The 13,827-nt window shown below is 52.4% G+C and overlaps 1 protein-coding gene across 5 annotated transcripts in view; it reads right to left on the bottom strand.

Annotated features, from left to right (window-relative positions):
- dgki (diacylglycerol kinase, iota) overlaps positions 1–13,827 on the bottom strand; it is a 44,343-nt gene that overhangs the window by 22,966 nt on the left and 7,550 nt on the right. For 4 of the 5 annotated variants that reach the window (XM_023841349.2, XM_023841347.2, XM_023841350.2 and 1 more), the window contains exons 2-5: positions 3,934–4,036; positions 1,393–1,488; positions 744–818; positions 580–639 (exon numbers count right to left, since the gene is read on the bottom strand). In XM_023841349.2, the coding sequence (XP_023697117.1) occupies positions 580–639; positions 744–818; positions 1,393–1,488; positions 3,934–4,036 (334 nt within the window). The remainder of the gene's footprint in view (positions 1–579; positions 640–743; positions 819–1,392; positions 1,489–3,933; positions 4,037–13,827) is intronic. The other variant, XM_023841348.2, reaches the window with a different exon arrangement.

Genomic DNA, 13,827 nt, shown 5'->3' with positions numbered 1-13,827 from the left:
CCCCACCAGAAGAAAAACAAGTGCACCACTATAGCACGCCCCCGAAGACCCCAGATGGCTGCGGGTTCAAGTCACACATGGAGTCAGGTCAGGTTTGTCACAAACAACCAGGACAGAGAGCGCACACACACAATCCCACACACACATGTATGAAGGCAGGTAGGTAGAATTTGCTGAATTCTTTAAGCAGTTCCCCACTGTCAGAAGCTATTCACAGGGGTCTGCAAGGCCGCAGGGTCAAGGCTGAGTCTCACAGTGTGTGAAACTCCCGCTGGTCAGGGTATCTCCCCTCCGGTAATCAGGATTTATCTGGTCATGTTTTCAAAGTCATATTTGTCACCACATGGGGACAACAGGACACACACACTGAGGTTTGTAATTATTTCTTTGTGGGGACTCTGCATTCATTTCTATGGGGAAAACTCTAATCCCAGCATGACACCTTTAGCACCTACCCAGCCCTAACCTTAACCATAAGTAACCTAACAAAATATTTTAAGTTTTTTGATTGCATTCACACCTGAAAAACTCGTCCCCACAATGTAATATAAACATAATCCACACACACAAAACACTTACGTCCCGCAGTGTGTAGCGAGACCCCCCCTCGCGAAAGGTGGGCTTGCAGCGGAAGTTGATCTAAAGGACGGGAAGAGCAGGTGTCACATGACTGCTGCTACAACATTCCACAGGTGTCATGGATACAGCAGATAAGGCGATGGGTGGGGGTCTGCAGGGCCCACCTGCTCCAGCTGCTCCATGCAGGCTGTGTGCACCACTATCTTGCACGCTGCACATTTCCTCCGGGGCGCTGACTTCTTAAAGGGACAGACACACACGCACAAAGTTAACGGTCAGGCGGCGTCCCTCACGGGCCCACAGCACAAACTAGGCTCGCTTTTCCCATCAGTCCGTCCTGTGTGTCATCATTCTCTCATTCTTTGGGAAGACATAAGCGTGACCGTCACGCTTTCTGCCTCGAGAATTCATCGGCTTTCTGAGCCAGTCGGACCACCGTATCAGCTGTGACACACGACGCATAAATGCTGAAATATCAAAGACTGACTTAAAATACAATCAAGGGCCTTCACCAGATTGCCCATACATTTTAATTTTACAGGGAGGTTTGGGAAAAGTCATTAATATTCATGAGAGAAGCGCTACCTGATTAGAGAATAAATGCCTTAGAAGACTTTACCAGCCAATCAGGTAGTTTCTCTCATTAATATTAAATAGTTTCTCTAACCACCTTGTAAAATGAATATTCAAACCCCGGCATGGGTGTTTCGGCATGAAGAGCAATTCTTCTGTCAGTTCAGTAGCCGGGACATTATTGTTAGTGCCCCATATCCCCAGGCCCCGCCCCCTGCTCTGGGCCCGGCAGACACTCACTGAGATCTTCACCACGCATGTCTCCTCTCCCAGGTAACACAGCTCTCCCGAGCAGTTGGTCTCCAGCCACAAGTGCTCACCGTTCACTGCCGTCTCCTGCAGGGTGACAGGAGCGATGTCACCACGCCGGAAAGACCGAGGCTGCACATGCCACAGCGGAGGCGACCGCAAACCCGCAGCAAACCCTGAAACACGCTATTAATACACACGCAGAAAGTACATGTGGTACCAAGGACAGTATCACTGTGGTGAGGCAGTAACCCACATACACACACATCAGACATACCACACCAGTCAAAAGTCTGGACACACCTGCTTTTAATGTATCTCTCTCTATTTTAACTGTTACACATCAAAAATTGCTAGCGCAAAGGGCTCAACATCTCAAAATTTGTTCAGATTTCAGCCTCTTCAAAACAGCCCCCTTTTGCTTCAATGACAGCATTGAAGACTCAGCCAGCTTACAAATGTAGCCACCTGGAATGCTCCTCTGACAGTCCTGATGGAGCTTCCACAAGTTCTGGGCACAAGTTAGTGACTGTGCTCTTGCTCTGGCGCATCCCAAAGCAGCTCTACAGTGCTCAGGTCTGGGGATTGCGGGGACCAGGTCATCTCTTTCCCTGGTCACGAGATAATACTTACTACACAACCTCGAGGTCAGTTTAGGGTCATTATCTTGTTGAAAAAGAAATGATTTTCAGTAGCTGTGTCCAGACTTTTGGCTGGTACTGTATAACAGGAAGTGCAGGACATACACGCACACACTCACCCACAAACACACACAGGAATCGACACCCACACAGACAGCAGAACTCAGATCAACTGCTTGTTCAAAGGCATTCAGCCATTTGGGGGGGGGGGGGGGGTTAAATTTTAATGACTACACACTGAGCACCGGGGTCCCAATGGGGGGGGGAGGGAAAGGCCAGCACTGACGTTCAGGAAATGCCCCCCCCCCCCAGCCTGATGGGCAAAAACCAATTATAGCTGTGTGATACCGGTATCACAGGGCGATCAGGAAGCTGGTAGGGGAGATGCCCCCCCCCACCCCCCTCCCCAGCTCCACCACATTGGACTGGGCACAGAGAAGTTTTCAAGACTGCAGGAAAAGACTCATACCTATACCTGATTGGATGGGAGGGGGGTTCACACTGGGAGGGGGACACCTCCCACTCAGACACCTTAAAGTAGCTCCCTCAGGTGAGCAGCAGGAGGGCACTGAGGAGCCCAGCTTCACACATTCCTGCGGGAAGCTTTCGGTTCCCCGGGTAGCTGCTCAGAATCCACCCACCCAAAACCACCAGTCTGTCGCCAAGCCTCCAACCAAGTCTCCAGGTGCCTGCTCAACACCACAAAGCAACCACTGGAAAAAGATATGAATATGACCCGGTATCTTCCCGAAAACACAGAACTTCAGAAGGTTCTGAAGAGCAGTGGCTGGCCCTGAATGTCGACGGCCATTCGATCTCACTGAGATCGAGAGCGACTCCATCTGCAGACTTGCAGCATTTTCACTGTTGTTCTTGCCGGAAGATCTCTGCCTCTCTAAGACTTTGTCTCCCAGCAAACGCCCCCTCCCTGCATATCCGACACCTTGCGACGGTCCCGGTCGTGCCAGACTCTACAGCTGGGGGATTAGGGCAAGCTGTCCCCTAGTCTAGAGGATGAACCAACCCACAGACCATGTGGGGGACCGTACATCCCCAGCAGAGCTGGTTCAGGATATGCAGCTCAGATCACCCACTCTGCATTTCATAAAAAATAAATAATCACCATGGCGTTTGATATCATTACAAATAAATACCCTACAATAATTTTTCCCAATGCGGTCCTCGGGGACACACAGACTGTCCATGTTTTTGCTCCTCCCAGCTCCCTACCGCAAGCTGTGAGGGAGCAAAAATGTGGGCTGTCTGACAAGGAGCTCAGAGGGAGCGAAAACAAGAACTGACAGTGGGTCCAGGAGGAGCGGACCGGAAAACACTGCCCTGCGCTCTACAGGTGCAATTGCAAGCATCTATACGTGGTCTGCCTGGCTAAATTTCCAACTCCACTAAATTTGACCGACGGCTTGGCATCGACTACCCTGGGATACGCTTTTATGGACAGCACCCCTCCCCCCAGCTGAAAGTTTTTACCCACATAAATATTACTGGCTCCAGATTGCCACTCCAATTAAGATTTTCTGCAGCTGCCACTGACTGTATGACCTTTTGCTTCCATAAGTTTCACCCCTGAGGAAGAACATGTGAGGAATGCTAGGTCAAGGCAAGCCATCCGGACTGCCAACAGCTAAATTCCATAACAGGGCTACTCTTGGGCGCGTGTTTATGGGATAAAGAAAACCCAAAATCCTGAGAATCTCACCTAATCTTTGCTGGGAATTAGAGAATCCCACAGAATCGAGTCACAACAACATTCTGAACACGACACGCTTGAAAAATAGGAGCTGGCAGAATGTTGTGAGGTGATGTTTTGTGGTTCTGGCGGTCATATGGGACTGCACCGGTGCCCCCAACTGGCCGGGTGACAGATACTCACACTCCAGTCCACGGCGGTGCGAAGCTCCTTGGTCGGCCCGTTGCTCAGGGGGGGGCTTTGGATGGGACCCAGATGCTGCAGGCCGGACCGTGATATGGCCTTCCTGTGAGACACGAGAGAGACGTGGGATGGGTTAAGGACCAGGTCACAGATGGAGGGCCGCAAACTCCCCCCATCAGGACAGGAAGGGGGGTGGGGGGGGGGTGGCTGTGGAGGGCAGGGTGGCAACGCTCCCAGAATATGGCGCGACGATGCCCGGCGACAGCTGGCGCCGGGCACGTAATCGGCAGGGGATTGTCAGCGGCGTGTTCCACGGAGGCACGACGACCGGGGAAATGGGAGGTGCCGATAGGACACCTCCCAGGGAGAGGAGGCGGGGCTTCCCTGAGACCACACCCACAGTAAAGGACGAGGTGATGGTCCTGCAAATAAAAAAAGAAAAGAGAAAGGAAAACCAAGCAGAAGGTGCGTTCCATTCACCCGACACCCTAATTAAAGTTTCAGCCCTCCTACAATCAACGGCACGGGCGTCGCGTTACACCCGGAGCATCGAGCACGGCTGCACGCACACCTCTAACCTTTCCGGATAAATACAGAATGGAAGAAAAGAAGAAAAAGATGCAGCAATGTGGTGCAGGGGCAGACCCGGGGTATCTATGACGATTACAGCGTTCATCCAGTTACATTTAAATCTTGTAACCAAGCGCAATTAATGAATGAGAAAGTACCAAGCGACCCAGTAGGTTTTTAACAAAGTCACGCCACTTTGCGGCTTCACGCACAGGCTGCCTGCCTCCCCAGGCAGAGCGGGAAAGGCTCTGTGAGACACACCGGAATTGTGATGATGTCATAATTGTCGCCGTAGTCACTGTAATCGCCGAGACTCGTTTTTTCGTCATCTGCCTGCTTCGACGCCAGCCCCAAATCTGCCCCCCCCATCGCATCCTTAACATGGTTCTGAATGTGCTAAGTGGGCATAATGAACACTCAGCCATTTGCATTTAGACTGAGGGAGGGACAGGGATGGGGGGGGGGGGGAGGGGGATCAAAGGAAGGATTCCTGGGGAGATTAAAGTCGTTCGAACATTGGCAGAGAGAAAACGGTTTGGCTGACGTATGTCCGACCTGCATATCAACCAGAAAACCGGCGTGTAGGCCATGTGTCCAGAACGCCTCTGCTGGCCAGAACGTGCATTTTTAATTTAGCAACCACTGTCAATGTAGCGACCTCTCCTCCCCCCTCCATGACACCTGGCTATTAATGTCAGGGTTTCCAAGGAAACATGCTGACACACTCAGCTTCAGACATGCATTTAAGGGCTCTCTTTCACCCATCCAACCCGAAGCAGTGAGGAGCGTAAAACTATAATCTTCATCAAGGCAGTGATCATCCCACACGTCAGCCTAGCAGCGCCTGACGACAGATACACATTGTACTGATTCCTGTCGGGAAAAGTAAGTCATTCTTCAAAAGCTATTTCCCTCCAGAGAAGGACATTTAGGTCATTAAATTCAGTAATTTGACCCGTTTAATCATAACGGTAACACGCATTGACTCGTTCGTCTCTTCAGGCTCGATGATGTCGGTTCAGAGGAATAAGAAACGCAACATTATCGCCGTACTGTGAGTGAAAGCTGACTGCACACACAGACGGGCATCAGTACGAGAGGCATGAATGCGTTCTGGGGTAAACACCAAGGCCTGTCCATCAAGGTGACGTTTCCCTTGTTCACAGAGGAAACAGAAGTGAAACTTGCCCAGGAATGGGGTGAATCTTGCTGCTCATAAAGTTCTCCAGTGAGGCACCCAGACAAAGTGGTTATTAACAGCTTTCCATAGAGCCAGGACCATTACAGGATACAACAGGTATTACAGCAGGGGTGGCCAATCTTATCCGCAACGGGCCAGTGCGTATGCAGGTTGTTGGGATAACCTGTAGGTCAGCTGTTCAAACCCAGGTGTGAGGACTCTTCAGCCAATCAGTCCTCTAATTAGTAATCTAATTAGGGAGTTACAGCGAGAACCAGCAAACTGCAGCCCTTTCTGCATAAGATTGCCCACCTTTGTATTAGAGGGTGCTTAACTGTGTCGCCACAGCCAGTAGGTTCAGAGGACACTAACCCAGGTCACTGCAACCAGTAGGATCAGAGGATACTAACCTGTGTCCCCACACCCAGTAGGATTAGAGGACACTAACCTGTGTCCCCACACCCAGTAGGGTTAGAGGACACTAACCTGTGTCCCCACAGCCAGTAGGATTAGGGGACCCTAACCTGTATCACTGCAGCCAGTAGGATTAACCTGTGTCACTGCAGCCAGTAGGACTAGGGGACCCTAACCTGTGTCACTGCAGCCAGTAGGATTAGGGGACACTAACCAGTGTCCCCACAGCCAATAGGATTAGAGAACGCTCACCTGTGTCCCCACAGCCAGTAGGATTAGGGGACCCTAACCTGTATCACTGCAGCCAGTAAGATTAACCTGTGTCACTGCAGCCAGTAGGACTAGGGGACCCTAACCTGTGTCACTGCAGCCAGCCAATAGGATTAGAGAACGCTCACCTGTGTCTCCAGTGCCGCACAGCTCTGCGATCTGCCTGGAATCTCTCCACTCCACCCATCCCTCTCTCCTTGACTTCATCCTCACTCATCTTTCCAGATGGACTCTACCAAAAAGCGGCACCACAGCCAGTCCCGAGTCCGGAGCTCGCAGTGCTGCAGAGTCCGGCTGTTGATCCCAGTCCCCACCCGGGAATCACATGACTGCCTCGCCCCTCACCTCAGCTTCCACCTGATCACTCACCCAAGCCTGCAACCTGATCCCCGGCAGGTAACAGGGCCTCCACCTACTTAAAGGAGCATTAGGCAAATGAGCGGCGAATCGATATGTTGCCGAATCGGGAGCGCAGCTGCCACATGGGTCAGACGACACAATGTCTACTAAACATTTACAATTAATCCGTTAAAACCATGCTTATGAGTGACGTCGAGCTCAGATTTATGGTCAAATGCATGGATGACAAAAGGCTGATTATGCGTAACGCGAATGTCTGCATAACTCGCTGCAACGGGGAGCCTGATCCGGCCCAGGTGCGCGAGGTCACCTCCCGCGCAGGCCGCCGTGACGTCCACACGCTGCCTGTCAGCAGAAATCCCTGCGCTTGATGTGGGAATACAAGGCCACTGATGTATTTATAGCCATGGATTTGCGGCGACTGAAAATGCAGGAGGCCGCGGATATTCCGGGAAAAGGGAGAGGGTGACCCGCCCACCCCCAAACCACATGGCAGGATCAGAAACGACCTGGAGACGGATAGCGCGGTTGGTGGGGGATGCATCAGAGGAGGTGAAAAATGGAAAGCACCCCCCCCCCCCCCCCACACACACACACACACACACACACACACACACACACACACACACACACAGTGATGACTCGTGGCGCAGGCTACAACCAAAACGCACCAGCTTCATTCGCAGAGGAGCCACAATGCTCCAATCAACCCTGCTAATGTCATGGAGGAGCATCTGTGTGCGGATCCAATGCCCCCCCCCCCCATCTCTATCGACAATACAGCTAAGTAGGCCGATGCCTCCCCACCCATCACTTCTGGCAGGAAAGCGCTGTGTTTGGCTGGCGGCTAGGCCGGCGAGGGCACCAGCAGGAGGCGCTGTGTTTGACGTCTCCCACTGCAACGAATTGTACTGTTTACATTCGGATTGGGAAACAGCCAATGCAAAGAACCACAGCATAACACAGACACAGAGAGTGCCAGTTTGCGGGGGGGCTTGGCCTTGACATTCCTGTTCTCAGCATTCAGCCCCCCCAATCTGGCCCAATGTGTCCCTGTTATGCAGAGGCTGCGTCTTCCAAAGCCGCGTCTTCAGCCTGGCGATGCTGGGCTCTCTCCTCGCAGACGGCCAGTGATCGCATGTCGGGCTCTGACCAGCCGGTGCTTCTCTTATGCCTTGACCACCTTCCTGTCCAAATGTGCACAAATTCAAGTGTATATTGACATTTATTTAGCAGATGCTTTTATCCAAAGTGACATATATTTTTTGAAATCAGGGTCAGCCCCAAAGGCCTTTATCAAGGGTGCGTAGGTGAAATCACTGCCAGTCATGGGACTCGAACTGGCGACCTTCTGATCATAGGCCAAACACACTGAGCCAAACACTGCACCTATATAGGCTGCTTTGACTGAGAATCTAACCCAGGTCACAACTTGACATGTCATGCTAGCCACTACATCACCAACTGGACCCAACCAACCGAGTGCAGGAACCCGAAAGGGATCCTACCAGATTAAGTAATGATACAGTGGAAGTGGTTAGAAAGGGAAGTCGGGCCTCTCATCAGCACATGCAGCTGAGTCACGCTCGCAGCATGCAGATGCAGCTCGCAGGTAAACAGGGACACATGCGGGCGTAACCAGGTCACGCTGCCGGATACCAGGTCTGTTTTTAGCACACCACACTAACCGAGTTAAATAGAGAACAAACTCCATTTAAGGCTGGTGCTGAAGTAAACACCGTGAGTAAGGGCTCAGACTCCCCAGGAAGGCCAGGCTGTGGGGGGGGGGCATCCACTGCGTTTTAGCCGCATGCGGCGCCGGGAACGCAGCTGCATCGAGGCCAGTGACCAAGCTGACGGGGAGATGGAGGACCAGCCCATTGGGAATGGGAAAGCAGCACTAACATCCTGATACACCCCCCCAGCCACCCCCTCCCCACTCCCACAGGGCTCCGCTCCAACCAAACTGAGGAGCAGCGTGAGTGATGGCTATCACCATGGAAACGCTTGGTGTGGGGGGTCGTTCCAATGTAGGGTCGCCCCAGGCGCCTGAGAGGGCCTGCGATTGGCCGCAAATCTGGGACGATGCCTTCAGGGCAAGACAGAGTCTCGGGAAAAATTGGGAACAGGAAAGACACACACACACATACACACACACACACTCACACAAAACTCCCTCACGGAGGTCATTTCCAAATGTCACTGCGCATTAGTCATCCTTAACAGCACCAGCAGCGTTACAGCTTCCAGTCGTGTCACTTGATGTAATAATCAGCTTCACTCTGAATGATCTTAATTATCTGTGTGTTCTCTGCCCCGTTTAATACGCGGAAGCGCAGACAGCAGCGGATGTGGAACGCAAGGGAAAGTGCTGTTAGATTTAAAAACCAGAAAACAGTGCAGATGTCTGAGATGCTGCTGACTCATCAGCTCTGGGTTTTTAAGTGACAGGCTGACTTCCTGTGAAAACAGCGTCCACCACCGGTAATGGAAACAGCACGGGTGGCACCGCCCCTCAGTGCACCACCAGCCATAAATTTACCATATTAGGACACGCAGAAGGAAGGACTGAGTACACAAGGATGCACACAACCAGTCAACAACAGGTAGGCAAAAGGACAAACAGACAATCAATAACTAAACATGTGAGAAAACTGTTAGATTGGGGGGGGGGGGGGACAGCCAATGGAACGCAAAGCTCATCTGTACGAGCATAAAGAGCCAGGGGACAAGGAAGAGGACACAGTGTGCTTTTATGATTAGCAGGAGGCCAGGTGGGGGGGGGGGGGTGGTGGTGAGCAATGTGCCCGTTTTGTCCGCGTTCACCCCACATGTCCTGCATGCTCTCTGATGCGCTCCTGCGTGCCTCCTTTCCCCCTAATTAGTGGCCCTCCTAACCGGGGGGGTGGGGGGGCATAGGGAAGCCTAACAGCATGTCTCCAGGCATGACCCCAGTGCGTCCGCTAGCCTCTACTCCCCACAGATCGCTCTGGTTAAAATGTTTCAAGGAAAAACTGTCCCAGCGGTTAAGAGCCACTTAATTCCTATAACGACAGCAGGAAATGACAGGGCGTTAGCATTGCAGGCCAGGGCCGGTGTCACTGGAGGCGTGGCTATTAGCGGGGTCTAGCGGGCAGGGGATGTAGAGGCGGAGCCCCATTCCCAACGACAAGCTCCACCCCTAGCAACAAGACCTGCCCCCCCAGAGCAGCTGTGCCCTCTGCACCCCACAGAGAACAGCTGACAATAGAAGGAAGGCGCACGGTGAAATTCAGCCGTCAAGCACGCAAGGTCCACGGGGTCGCCAAGAAACGCACACCCACTCACGGAGGGGGGGCACGCGCACAGGGGTGCACGCTCAGAACCGTGTCACACAGCACATGCACACACTACATGGGGGGTGACGAGGTCCAGGCCGCCCACACCCACACTGGACCACAGAGGAAGGGAGATGAGGAGGATACAGAAACGAGGGAGAGGAAAGTACGCGGGCATGTGTGTCGGGGGGGGGGATCAGGAAGGGGCTGCCATGGCAACCTGAATCCAACTTCCTTCCCAATTTATTTAAATTTAGGGTCTCCTGCTTTCTGAGAAGTGACACAGTATTACTATGACGAAACTGCCCCCCCCCCCCCCCCCCCCGGTTTAAAAAAAAAAAAAAAAAACAGCATCATTCTATAATTGAATTCAGGAGCAATAAATGGGGATGGAGTGACCGTGCAGTAACAGAGAGAGGAGTGAGCAGGCCGCCTCCCGCCCCCCCGCCTCTGTGCTGCTGACTCACCTGCTCCTTATTAATTGGGTCTGAACTCCACGCGCGATACGGGGAGCGGCCGGCGTTCTCCGCGTGGGGAAGGAAAGCGGCGCCATGAGACAGAGCACTGTACCACCACGGAGCCACAGACGACACACAATGCAAACGCTTTCCGTCTGTTGGCCGAGGTCAGGAAACCACACTCCCCTCAGGAGGGAAGGGGCTGGGGGGGGAGGCTGTTTACATGATCAGCCCCTGTGGTCAGATGCAGCAAAGCTTGGGATGTGGGGGGGGGGGGGGGCTTGAACTTTGGCCTCCATTGCATCACCTCTATGGTGATACATGTGCAATTCTCTCTTCTCTTCTTCTCCTCCGCCCTGCTTCTTTGTACCTCTCCTCATTCTCATCGTCTTACATCGACCACTGAGATGGTCGACCACTAGTGGGGGGGGGGGGGGGTTACTTGACTCATGACTCGGAATTAGATAATCGTAAAATCCACCAAGATATCATCTGAGTCACGTCAACAGCGCAGAAAAAAAAAAGAAATGAAAAGAAAATCAGAAAAACAGAACAGCTGCCTCTGACCGAGCGAGAACTGCATTGTGGGTGAATCGGCAAGCAGCAGGCAGGAGACGACGCAGGTGAGCCACACTGGTATCTGTCCTGACTTCTGAGCAGCCAACTTAACAGCACTGTAGCGCACGCCTCGCTATCATGGCCGTTCTTCTTCGCCATTTGGGGGGAGGGGGGGGTCGTACTCTCCCCGCCTTCTCACTGGCCCACGTTCAGGCTGCTGCACGAGGAGAGCGACCGTGGGCGGTGTGGCTCCCCACCACAGCCCTTTGCTGGGATCCAACACTTGCGGCCTTCTTTTAAAAATAGAACGCTCTCTTTCTCTCCCTCTCATTCCCTCCTGATTCGCCGCTACACGCTGCAAGCAGAAACAGAGCAGAATTTCTCACGGAGCCCCATGCCAAAACCCCCTTTTTTCCTTCAAAAGTGGTGCTGGTACCTGCCAGCGTGTCAGAAAACCCCAGGAAGCAGCACCGCGGCACACAGAGCCCTTAATGTCACCATGGTTTTTAAATATACACCTACATTGGAATGTTCCAGAAGGTTCCCCTGTGCTTTTCCCACACTGCCGGGTTTGGCTGAGACAAGCGCACAGCAGAACTTTTTTTTCCCAGCACTTCGATCTCAGTTGGTCTGATGGCAGCCACCGGGTCCCTCCAGATCCATTGGCTACATGTTGGTGTGTATCAGTGTATGAGGACTCCTGTGTCACTCTGCATGCATGCATGCATGGCTGCATCACACGTGCAGGTATCAGCAGAACCAGCAGAAATCTTTGACCTGACCGTGAATCGACATGCGGCGGCTGCTTCATCAGTCAGAGGCTGTCAGGATGGTGGCCCCCGTAGTGACTGATCCTCCTCCACCTCCGCTCGGCACGATTGCCAGCTCCTCCATAATTAACCCCCCCCCACAGCGGAGCCACCGGGAGCTTTGTGGGGGGCGGGGGCATACCGACCCCACATCTACTCAAAAGACAGATCTGCTACTTGAAATAGATACGCATGGAAAAAAAACAACAGAGGAGGGGTGAGTTAAAGCTAAATCCGCCCTCTGTCATGCGAGACGCCCAGAAGTCACCCGCTGTTGTCATGCCAGGTTCAGAGGACCTGGTGAACTGCTCGCCGTTACACAACAACCAGGCCCAAGGGGTGCAACTGTCCGACTCCGATTCCGAAAAAGGACGCATGCGCCGGCGGGGGACAACGAGGAGTTGGGAGGGTTAGGCATACTCAGGCATACTCCACCGTCCGATAAAAAAAATTTGCTTTCTCACTTCGTTCTTCAGAGCGTGACATTTTCACGCCACTACCACCCGTCTCTCGCTCCTTCTTCTTTCTTGACAGTCATGAACCGAAGGCCAAATGGGGCAACACTACTTCCTCAATGCACTTATACCAAACTCAAATCAATTTCATCAGTTATACGTTTAACCAAATATTGGATCGCTCTTTACGTCTTTCTTGGAAAAGTACCTTTCTGATTTTATTTTATTTATTTTTACCATATGCCGCCGGTACATGTTGTCAACGTACCGTAGGTTAGGCAAGACCAGAGATCTGTTATCCCAAGAGCGTTCCCAGGGCAACGGCGAGGTTAATACAGGCCAGCTCTGGCTGCGCTGGATCAGGCGATGGGCCTGATCTTCTCCATTTCCACCTGAGCTTCCTCTTGCCTAATTGACTGTATCATCCAGCTAATGAGTCCGCCAGTGAAGCCACGGCCATTATCAGAGAGGGGAAGAGAGAGACCCCCAAGCCACCTCCAGTCCCACAGCAGGGGAGTTGCAGCACTAATGAGGATTCGTCCGAAAGTGATTCCTGATAAAAGTGTTTGCTGAGATTAATTGCTCGATCCGGGCGCACACCAGAGTTCTGCAAGCCCGTCATAAGGCACAGGTTATTCGGCCACAGCTTCTGGACTCACATCTATCATCAGCTGAGGCAGCCTCTTCCCTAACAGTATAACCGCAGATTTGGCGGAATGATGGAGCAGCTGAGAGGAGCAAAGCCAGGTACATTTTGTCTCAGTCTGAACCGGATTTATCTAGGAAGATCTCGCCCTTTCTGTCTGGACACGGATAACATTGCTAACCTCCCCTCTCTCTGCTAGTTTCGACAGACTGCTGGGACGCCACAGACCACTAACACTGAAGTCAGCGTAAATGGAACTTTTGCGTTGTGGTCACATGTTTACAATGTCCGGTAAAGATGCAAGGCTCCAGCGAAGAGTGATGTGTAGTTCTGCATGCTAGGGCCCATTGTCTGTAAAATCAAAGGTTACTGGTGCAAATCCAGTGGCAAGCAGAGTGATGCCACCGTTGGACCCTTCAGCAAGGCCCTTAGCCCCAGTTGCTTAAAAGCACTGTGTTGTGACCCCCCAGCTTGCTCTCACCTGCACGTGTATCTGTGTGTTTCATAAGGAGCAAAACGGGGTAGGCGAAGACCCCAATATCCCCACAGGAATTAATAAAGAATCACTATTCTATTTGGAATAGCGATAGGCAAACTGTCCTTTACTGATGTTTGAAAGGCCCTGCCAGGCCTGGTACAGACAGGACCTATGGAATCGGGTCTCTGGGCACGGCCCATATACAGGCCACTTGGATTACATGGCAGCTGTACTCCTTAGTCAGGAAAATGACACCAGGAAAAGGAGCCCCAGCTGGAAGCAGGAATACAATGATAGCCCACTTTTGGGCGGACTGACTGGCATACAGGTGATGCCCAAACGTGTACCAGGATGGTATTGTCCAGCACCTGCAGCACAT

Source organism: Paramormyrops kingsleyae, chromosome 3 (assembly GCF_048594095.1).
Source record: "Paramormyrops kingsleyae isolate MSU_618 chromosome 3, PKINGS_0.4, whole genome shotgun sequence".
In the NCBI taxonomy this organism is placed as follows: domain Eukaryota; kingdom Metazoa; phylum Chordata; class Actinopteri; order Osteoglossiformes; family Mormyridae; genus Paramormyrops; species Paramormyrops kingsleyae.
The sequence above is the reverse complement of the archived record's forward strand: the minus strand, read 5'-3'. Positions and strand labels throughout refer to the sequence as shown.